This window comes from Platalea leucorodia (assembly GCF_965183815.1).
Source record: "Platalea leucorodia genome assembly, chromosome: 1".
Lineage (NCBI taxonomy): Eukaryota > Metazoa > Chordata > Aves > Pelecaniformes > Threskiornithidae > Platalea > Platalea leucorodia.
Window position 1 is genome coordinate 122379222 of NC_138823.1, and position 11068 is coordinate 122390289.

The following is an 11068-nucleotide window of genomic DNA, read 5'->3' on the forward strand; positions in this document are numbered from 1 at the left end:
ATTGAACAAGAACTCACAGTAATGTAGTCTACAAAGAAACAAATTCTAAACATCTGCGATTCTAACTTTAAGGAAGAACAAACAACTTTCTTACCCCATGATGTTAAGAATTCAGCAGCATACCGATAGATACGGTTCATAATTTCAATCACAACAGCATATATGATACTGGGCACAAACAGCATCAAGTTGCTGAAGTTAGACTCATTCTCTTCATGATAATCCAGAGCCCACTGTTCCAAGTCAAAGTAAATCATCATCACGTACAGTGAGAAGTAGAGGCAAAGGCACACAAATGGTAAGGACACCAGATAAATCCGTATCTGTCTCTTAATACTTGAGTACACTGGTTCCTCCCTCCCAGTGACGGGATTGATACCCAGGGCACCATGGAAGCCTGGTCTTGGTTCTTCAAACTGTCGTTTCATCAACAGCGTCCCCCAACGGTATGTCATGATGGCGCAAATCCGCTTCCAAACTTCCAGTATCACAGTGGACCAGAGCAGGTTGAATGTGGCAAACATCACGTATTTGTCATAGTCTTCCCATGCAAACACATAATACGGAATCCCAATGACAGCCATTGGAATCAAAGCAAATGTGAAGTACTCTAAGAAGCCAAAGTAGAGAGCGATGGTTTCGCCAAAGTAGCAGCGTATCTCATCTGCAGAGAAAAATGAATCAATTAAGACTACACTTAACATAGATGTCAATATAATATCAAACTTGACTTTACATTAATCCCTTGGCCCAGTTTTTTTTCCTAAATACCACAATGAATATTATTGCTTTTTTCTTCCTCCTTCTGCCACATTCCAAAAACTCAGAAGGTCATTTGAAATTTTTTTTATGTTATATACACACACACACATACATACATATATTCAGATGGTAGAGAAGTCAAATATCTCAATACTTATCATATCAGCATCAGATATCCAGAGGGGGAAAAAAACCCAAAACACTAGCACTCTTGAAAACTGAATCTATCAATGAATTGCTAGGATGGCATGGAAGACGTGGTATAAAAACAAACTTTAACAGTCAGTGACACCTAACTTCTGAAGCTTCTCACTGGTATACGCACACCTGGGAAACAAATTTGTTTCAGCCTGCTCAGGGCCAAAAAGGACTAATTGTGCTTTGCCAGCCTTCAAGGAACTAAAGGAATAGATGGAAAGGTATACTGAAATCTTAAAGATGTCAGCACACCCAGGCTGAGACATTCCCTTCAGCAATATTTGTACAATACTTACCTTCCACACAGGAGTTTCACTTTTATAGAGGCTAAATGCTAGAGTAGAAGTTAGGAAGGACCCTTGGTCTTCTCACACAAACTGAAGAGAAAACTTCTCCAGAAGAAACGCTGCACTTTATTTGTAGTGAAGTGAGTGTTCACATACCTAAAGGTTGATAGCCAACTTTGACTCGGCCATACCAGCTGTGACGAAGCTTTTTCAACTCTTCTCTGTCATGCAGTGGGAAAATCTGAACTAGAATACCACTGGTCAATAATCTTCTCACTAGGAAAAGAAGAAAAAAAAAAAAAGGTACCCACTACTCCTTCAAAGGACAGTGAAGTTGATATAAGCAAACAGGATACATTATGCACTTAGCAAGCCTAAAGTTACTTTGAAATAAATCTAGCATTTAAAACCTAAAAACAAATAAAATGTCTGCATGTTAGTTAAAAATTATCCATTATAGAAAGCAGTTCTACCTATTCCTACACTCTGCTGTCCACTGGAAAAGAAAGAGTAACCTTCTTACATCTATTAACTATTCCATAGGTTTGCAATATAATCAGCTGCAGCTTGAATAACAAAAAGTGCTACAGGTCAGAACTGAAATGCCATGTGTAGCTTTGCGGGGAAAGGTCTGGCTCTTGCATTTGAGCAAAGACAGGTATAACAAATCAAACTGACATAGCAAAAACAAAACAGTAAATTGAAGAGCCATTGTTGTATTAATTATGGGAAAGATACTAAAAACATTTTCGAATGATCAATTGATACTAATTCATAAATTACAACACATCTTCATTGCAAACAAACCAAATATTCCACAATTTGTATTTCATTTTGTTATGGAAAGCAATACTACCTGTGCTGATAAACAATTAACAAACTGCTCCGGAAGTACGACTGTAGAAATATTGAAAAAGAAAATAAATTCAAAAACAGGAGATGGGAGGCACTGGAAGTTGTTTGATAGCTTTTTACTATTTCCCATCAGCATCTACTTGACATAACTAGAAAAATACCTTAGCTATATGAAAAATTACCAATGTAAACTCATCTGACATCTACATTTATTTACATTTCTTGAACCACTGACATGCACAGATCTATTTCTTTGATGACCAACATTAATGAATAAAGACACTTATTAAAATGACACACAAATATTAAAAGATAAACTCTCCTAAGAAACTGTAGCATCTCTGCCAAAGAACTGGTTCCAGCTACCACAAAAATAGCACTAGCTCTCCTTGCTTCTTTCTCCCATGAAAAGGAAGAGCTCTTGAAGCAAAAAGGAGGATAAATGAAGTCAAATGAATGAAATAAAACTTCCTTCCTTCACATTGTAAAATGTATAGCTCCGGAACACTGTTACTCATTCCAGTATTTTCATACAGCGACAACCCAAGCATATAATTACGGAATTTTTTGAAAACAAATATTTTTGTTACTCATTATAAAAATAACGGGTGACATCAATATACATGAAAATTATCCATCTGAAAAGAACATAAGGCCAGAGTCTCAGTCCCACAGAAAGACTGAGGTTGGAAGGCCCTCTGGAAGTCACCTGGTCCAACTTCCTGCTCAAAGCAGGTCCAGCTTAAAGCGGGCTGCTGAGGGCCTTGTCCTCTAGGCAAGATCTGAAAGTCTCCCAGGACAGAGTTACCACAATCTCTCCAAAACCTTCTTCCAATGTTTATTACCCTCACTGTGAAAAAACATTTTCTTAATATCTGTTCAGAATTTCTCTTGTTGCACTGTGCATCCATTGCCTCTTGTCCTATCATTGTGGAGCAGTGAGAAAACAAAGTTGATAAAGTAGGACTTTAATGTCTAAAGTATTTCTCTTCATTGCAGGAAAATTAAGGGTTTTTCACCACAAACACTATCCTACATCAACACACTGAGTTACAGGCAACAAAATACATTGCTTACCAATTGATTTTCCTGGATACAGCTTTGCCTGAGGATATCCAGGGATCATTTTTTCATCTTTAGCTCTCAAATTTTCAAGTTCATGTTTGATGATATACTGACATTCTGCCACCGTAAGGAAATTGTGATTGTCATCTAAATCAAAAAGAAGGTAGTATGAAATTGTGCAGCATAGGAAGACAACCCTGGCAGCAAATAACTACCAAAAATGACCAGAATCAGAAAAAGAAAAAAGTCACAATTACTGCCCACCAATGTTCATTAGGAAAAACTCTACTTTTTAAAATAAATGTTTTGGGAAGAAGTTTTCTCTAACTGTCACATGTGGGCCACTGTGTTTTTGACTACTCAGGTGAACTAAGAGAACAAATCAACAAGGACACCCCTGAAGTACTAAATGCTGGAGGCTAGGCTAGTATACCAGCAAGTACTACACACTCTTGCCCTGCTGAAAGACTCTTAATTAGGCATCCACTATTTGCCAGTCTCAGAATCTCCGTACCCCTTTCTGCCATACAGTTCCTAAAGTATTTTCCTAACGAAAATCAGTAAGGTTTCAGGACAAATCTCCTTTTCAGCAAGCATTTCACACCAAATATCACGGTATCATTATGTTATATGGGCAATAAAGAGCAAGATAAGCTACTTGAGACAATTAGCTCTGATAAAAATACAGAAATAAGGTAAAATGATAAGAAACCTTTCCAAAAATCCCAAATTCTGAAGAGCTACAGCAACAAACCTGTTGTCAACCCCATCAGTTTATCACGAAGGAAGAAGAGTCTCATTTCCTTGAGATAACAACCAATTGATTATTTTTTTTCCCCTTAGGAATAAGAAACTATAGGGATGGCCCTAAATACACTAAGTAAGAAGCTAAAAAACAACAAATCTCTAATACAAAGAATAAGAACATGGTATCAGTTAAATTGGGGAACTAGAAATATTAGTAAGACAACACAGGCTGCAGGCTTTCTTTTGTAGATGACACATTTTTCACCTCCTCTAAGCGTGGTCAACTATTTTATCCTCTGATCAGATCTGGACAAAACTAAAATTACATTAGTGTTTTAAAAAAGAAAAAAGGCCAGGAGATACAGAAAAAAATATTTTTTAGATTTACAGTAGTTGGAGCTCCAGCTGCTACTAGAGACAGTCAGATTAGCATTAAGAATGTAAACACATGAAAGAAACAGAAATGGCACCTTTGCAACTGACAATTCTTCTCAAGGCTTCCTAATTTCAGGAAAGCAAGGTCACAAGAGACAAGACACTGCAACAGCTATTGCACACACTAGCAGTGTTGAATAAACTGGCATCAAACAAACCACAAAACTCAACTTTATTATTGTTTCAGACAGATCCAAGAACCTTTATACTGAAAATGTGGTGAAAGGCATCACTGAAACAGGCACATAAAAAGTACTCGGAAGACTAAGCTGGAACTCCAATATTTACCTGGAGAGCAAAATTAGTTCTGCCACTGTAGGAGGGTTAAATACCATGCAGATAGTACATTTAAAAGAAAATGTTACTGTGTTGGCACCTCCTCAAAATAAAAGAGGAAAAGGAACGATTTCGCTAATCATGCCCAAATTCCATTGAATGGCTCTGTAGTCTTATTTAATTATTTAATTCTGTTTGATGTGTAAATATAATGGAGAAAAATGTTTCTATTTTCTCCAGCTAATTATAATACAATAAGCCTCAAAACTGGCTCACAGAAATTAAATTCCTATGTTAATTCATAACATTGATTGTTAATCCTGCACTCACGTTTATCAAATATTTTTTCTTGTCCTATTTGCAACAAAAATCTTTCATACAAATAAGAGACTTTTCGGAGCATATAAAAGCATAAAATAAAACACAAGCAAAAAGTGAAAGCCATGTGAAAGAAAAAAAAAATCATTTCATTATATGATCTGAGTTTCCATAGGTAAAAATGAGTATTTTTTTTTTTCATGGCTTGTTCTTCCTATTTCTGTTCACTGTTACCATTCCAAGGAACAGAAAGAAACTGAAAAATTTAATGGTGTAATTGCTCATAATCTTTAGCCACAGCTTTGCAATGACAAAGCCCCCTCAAAATTGCTTACCTGCAAAGTCTTTGAAAGTTTTTCTACTGCTGTATGTAAAAGTTCTCATTGAGTTATCATTACATTCCTTCACCAAACCCACAGTTTCAGCTCCCAGCAACAGCCTTAAGTGAGAAGCTCCAACTAGATAAATATTTTCATTTCCATTTTCCGTGACCAATGGTTTAACCAGCAGTTGTGCACCTTTAAAGAAAGGCAAAGTAAGAAAGAGAATACACAAAAATTACATCTCAAAAGCCTAGTATTTTAGCATCCATCATGTTGGACCTAGCTATCAGGAGCGCTGAAGCTGCGTCTTTCTAAGGGCACAAAGAAGTAAGGCTTCAACAGCACCTGACGTGCGGTGTTCAGAACTTTGCAGGGTCACCCCCTGATTTAGCCCTGTTTCTGTGGAAGCGCTCACAGACAGTGAACTGGAACAATGGGGACAGTTTGGATCTGCTGTCATCCTCACATCATGTAAGCCACCAGTGCTTCTGCAAACAGTCCCACTCGTTTTAAGGAGACTAGACTTTTGAAATAGAAACATCCCTGAGTTATCTAACAGAAGCCTGAAAGCAAGTCTGTAGTCACAAATCCAATAGCCACGGAAATATTACTGATCATAAGATATAAGCTACGATAACCATAAATAATGCCTTTAAAAAATGAAAAAAAAAAAAAAAAAAGCCTAAGGCATTACAAATTAATTAGCCTAACTTCAATTCCTGGAAGTATACTAAAACAAGTAATGAAATATTGTCTTTGTAAGAGCCTACAAGCTAGCAAAAAGATAATTAAAATCCAACATGAATTTATCAAGATTAAATTGCTTCCTGCTAACTTAATTCCGTTCTACAACATGGTACAAAGTCTTGTGGACAGGATAGTAGATGTGATGCATCTTCATTTTGGCAAGGCTTACAACGTTCTCATAAGCAACAAGAGAAACATGCTCTACACAATATAAAAACTGCTATCAAAACTATGTTCAAAGACAGGTTATCAAGGTTTCACTGCAAAAACAGAAGGATTCTAGAGTTCAACAGGTGTGTGACCTTAAGCCAATATTTTCATTAATAACTGGGTTAATAGGGTTCAGTACGTTTTCATGACACCAGCATGAAGCTCTACTCTTACATAAAATTAAGCAACTTCAAAAATGCAAAATGGAGTGCGATCGGCTAAACAATAACTAAACCACATTACCTGAGAACTAATTTTCTGTATGTCTTATTATTATGATGACAGCCAATTTAATTTCAAAGTGTTACAGAAGATCATACTATACTCACCTCCATTTGCTTTTTTGTCCACAATTCGATCAGTGAACCATTGTATGGTTTCCTCTTTGGTGCCTTTTGCAAGCTCAATTACTACCAGAGGCCTGAAGTCAGGCTCAAAAGTATCCAAGAAAGACCAGCTTTCCGCCATCTTTTGAGAGCTTGCTAAGTACAAAAACAAAACAAAAATGCCAGTGTTAAAAAAATATTTGGTATCAATCTGAAAAACACAAAACTTTACTATAGTGAATTACATATGTCTGTGCTTAGCAAAGTGGCAGGTGCTCATTTCTGTGGACATACCGAAAAGAGCAGTTTGAGTAACCTCTCCAATTGTCACTTAGCAAGATGCTACCAGTCTTCGGTGGCATTTACATCCTGTTCTCTAAGTAGGAAAATTGTTGGTGCTATGTATAGTGAAGTAGCAGTGATGAGAAAGCAAATAAATAAATTAAAACAAAGTAATAAGGCAAAACTATCATCAAAAACAACAGCTTGTAACTTCCTACAGTGTATTTGTTAGCAAATGAGAACATTAACAGACGAAAACATTAGTCAAACAGATATCTAAAACCAATAAGCTTCTCCTGGTAAGTATGTGCAAACACATTATATTTTTAAGGAGGAACCTTCTCAGTTAATCTTGTGAAGCTTTAACCATACCAAGGAAACTTATACCACCTTGGCTAGGTGAGCAGGACATCTGTCATACAGATAGGCAAATTATGCACAAAGCACTTAAATGACTTGTTGAAAGATATAAAGCAAGTGTTCTGTGACAAAGTCCAGCTGCAAAGTGTTAAGCATTAGCATAGCTTTATATGTAAATAATCCAAATGATCTAAGTGAACCTTTATAGAATCATAGAATCATCTGGGTTGGAAAAGACCTTTAAGATCATCGAGTCCAACCGTTAACCTGGCACTGTCAAGTCCACCACAAAACCATGTCCTCAAGCACCACATCCACGTCTTTTAAATACCTCCAGGGATGGGGACTCAACCACTTCCCTGGGCAGCCTGTTCCAGTGCCTGACTGCCCTTTCAGTGAAGAAGTTTTTCCTAATATCCAATCCAAACTTCCCCTGGTGCCAACTTCAGGCCGTTTCCTCTTGTCCTATCGCTTGTTACCTGGGAAGAGAGACCGACACCCGCCTTGCTACAACCTCCTGTCAGGTAGCTGCAGAGAGCGATAAGGTCTCGCCTCAGCCTCCTTTTCTCCAGGCTAAACAACCCCAGTTCCCTCAGCCGCTCCTCTTAAGTCTTGTTGACATTGTGCCTTCAACTTTTACATAAATGATTCTACAGAGATCACTGTATCATGCTTCATAAAGCAACTTAGAGGTGTCGATATAAAAAGATAAATCTGGTAACCAACCTATTCAGTTTTAAAAAATTAAATAAATAAACTCAACCAAAAAACCTATCACAGACTGAATTTACCGAATTGAAAACTGAGGGGAAAGTTTGGTGGTTTGGGTTTGGTTTTTTTTTTTTTTTTTTGCTATCAACTTCACTGAAAAAAAGATTTTACCCACTGTCTTTAAGCAGTTTTCCCCCTTCTGTTCAAAGACTGAAATTACTGAATTTCTAAGTTGCTCCAAGGATGCAGTTCAGCTTTTATGACAGTTATACCTGTGTGATTCACAGAGAAATCACAATCTCCAGTATTTCATAGAAATTATCCTACAAAATACAGTGATACTGTAAACATATGCACATCATAATAAACAAGTCTATTTGCTTTTGACTGGAAAAAAAAAGCTTTCAAGCCAAATTCCAATGGGGTTTTCAGTTAGTTTCACTTGCCAGTTCACATGCACACAATTCTGCAGCATTCAGATTTACAGCTCTGAACTCAAGTAGGCATGTCTTTAAAAGAAATACACTAGATTAATAAAGTATTTAAAAACATTTTAGACGCAAATCTTCACAAGCAGAATGAATCAAAGGAAAACATAATCAGGGATAAGGCACTGTAACTGTGCTTGTCAATGACTGACTACACTGTCTCGACGAGTCACTCCACCTTATTGCATCACTTTCCATAATCAGTTTTATTTTTAAAAAATATGCCTGCCACATCGCGCACGCTGCAATTTCTGAAGAATTTAAAAAATGAAAAGCACTAGATAATTATTAAGTATTACTAGTTAACAATATTACTTCATAGAACAGTTATCTTCTGAAAACAGCCTTTGCATAACCAGCATGCTACTCAGCAAACTTGGCTCCTACCCTTTGTTCAGAATCACTGGGCTTGGTGTGGTGACTAAGTAAGATTTGTTCTTTTTAGGCTTTCTACTATTAAAAACTGGAACAGGGCTGAAGCGCTCTTCCAACTTGCGTTTGTGATTTCCTGCACCACGCAGCGGCTGGTTCAATGCCTACCAAGGACCCTGCGGGATGTAACTTGGCCTCTTCTGTCATACCCACGCACAGCGTAACTTATGACGGACCCCGAAGCGCGGGGAACCGCGAGAAGAGGACTTCTAACCCCCACAGCCCGCTTGCTCGTCAGGAAGCCGCCGGGCGGCCGCCCGGGGCGGTCTCCGAGGCAGCGCACCCCTCCGGGCAGCGGGGTGGCCCCCGGGCAGCCAGAAGCGGCAGCGCCCCTCGCCGTGACCGCTTTGAGGCGGCCCATAACGACGCCCTCCCGCCGCCAGGCTGCGCCTCCCTCTCCTTTTATAGCAACCAGGCGGCCGGGGCGGAGAGAGGCCCGGCCGGTGACTCACTCCCTCCCTCACGCCAGGCCGCGTTCCGCCAGCGAGCGCCGCCCCTGCCCCGCAGCCCACCGCAGCTGAGCCGGTTGCAGGCCCGGCCCAGAGCCCCCCGGGCCCGGCATCCTCCCCGTCCTAGCGAACGCCGCCGGGCGGGCGAGCGTGCCCGGGCGCTGAGGGGCGGCTCGGCGCTGGCCCCGCGCCACGGCGGGGAAGGCGCGGGGTGGGCGGGAAGGGGGGAGGCTCCTCCCCTCACGGCGGTGGCGCAGGCAGCGAGAGCCCCTTCCCGCCGGGTGACGGCCGCCCACTCCCCACTCACCGCCGGCTGCCGGCTCCACATCCGCAGGGCAGGGCAGGGCAGGGCAGGGCGGGAGGCGGGCTGCGGAGGCGGGCTGCGGCCGCAGGCAGCCGGCGCCGGCAGGAGGGGCGCCGGGGCGGCCCAACGCGCCACCGCCCTCCGGCTGCCGCTGGCCACGCCTCTCCGCCCCCTGGCCCCGCCCGCCGCGGCCGCGGCTCCTCCTCCCATTGGCCGGAGGCGGTGCTGCCCCGCCCCGTTCACGTGCTCACGGGGCAAGCGCGGGACGGCTGAGGTGAGGCTTTGACCGTTGGCCGGGGCTGGGTGTCGCCCGGCGGGGGTGGTAGCGGCGTCCGTCCGTCCCTTGTGCCATAATACTTTCAAAATACTTTTATTACAGTGTTTTATCAACACTGGTATGGACCGTGAGCTCTCGCTTCATCCTCTTTCCCCCCCCCCCACCTTTCCCTTCCCATGCTGTCTCCTGTCAGGCCAAATCTCCTTGTGGAGCTTGAGCTAAAAACACTGTGCTTCAGCTGGATTAGTTTTATGTCTAAACATCGTTTTCTACAGGCAAAAGAGGACACTTTTGCATTTTGATACCAAGATTTTTGTAGAGCATATAATTCCACACGTCCCTTCGTAGCTGAGAAGAGCAAAGTGACTGCGGAGTAGGGAGGGCTGAAGAAGAGGCTGGCCAGCAAAGCACACTCCCCTGCTGGGCTTGTGGAGGGCTTTTTAAATCAAGTTCTCTAAATATTTTTTGGTTTGGACAATATTAAGGCCTTCAGTGTTTCTTGCAAATCAGGTGAACCTACAGATGTGAACAATGCATACAGATCTAGAATGATTACAGAAACTGTCCCTCGCAGGTTGAAAGGCACCGGCTGGGAGTTGCGCGGTGTTTGCCTCTGTGGTTTATGCCAAGTAGGCACACACAACGTTGCCTAACAGCAAATGGCTCTGAGCTACTAAGAGTGGATTCATAACAGCTTACCAGGTAAGATGAGACTGGTGCAAATCAGCTGGCCACAAGGCAACTTCATTTTGGCTCATCCACTGGAACCGGGAACTGACCACAGGAAAAAGCCCCCAGTGTTAGAGGTTTTTTAGAGCCATACAGAATACAACCCCATACAGAATACAACAACTGCCAGAGGGTAAGCTTTATCCTTCCTCTAGCATCTGGCTATTATTCAACATGCACTTTTCAGCATATTTGGAAATACACACAGAATTAAAATTTGTAAATTTTACAGTGAAAAGTTTGGTGTGTATTCTGTAGCAAGTATAAAATACCACTTTCTGGTGATGAGTTTTTCTATTATTTATAGCCAGTGAAGCAGTGGGGGACTAGGGCACCTCAGAAAATGGAGATATGTGAATAGTTGAAATTCAGGTACTACAGGCTGCGGTGGGGAGTAGCAGACAGTCTGTATCAGCTAGTTTGGGCAGAATGTGTTAGTCAGACTTAAACTGTGTCTCAGTCTTGTCTAGCTCCCAGTGGCCTAACC

The 11068-nt window shown here is 41.3% G+C and overlaps 1 protein-coding gene across 2 annotated transcripts in view; it reads right to left on the reverse strand.

Moving 5' to 3' along the window:
- ANO10 (anoctamin 10) overlaps positions 1-9687 on the reverse strand; it is a 125908-nt gene extending 116221 nt beyond the window's left edge. For both annotated transcript variants that reach the window (XR_014227594.1, XM_082306068.1), the window contains exons 1-6: positions 9579-9687; positions 6553-6705; positions 5279-5461; positions 3180-3314; positions 1404-1523; positions 95-664 (exon numbers count right to left, since the gene is read on the reverse strand). Coding sequence is in view for 1 of the 2 variants with exons in the window: in XM_082306068.1 (XP_082162194.1) it covers positions 95-664; positions 1404-1523; positions 3180-3314; positions 5279-5461; positions 6553-6691 (1147 nt within the window). In the remaining variant the exon portion in view is untranslated. The remainder of the gene's footprint in view (positions 1-94; positions 665-1403; positions 1524-3179; positions 3315-5278; positions 5462-6552; positions 6706-9578) is intronic.
- Between the last annotated feature and the right edge of the window lie 1381 nt (positions 9688-11068).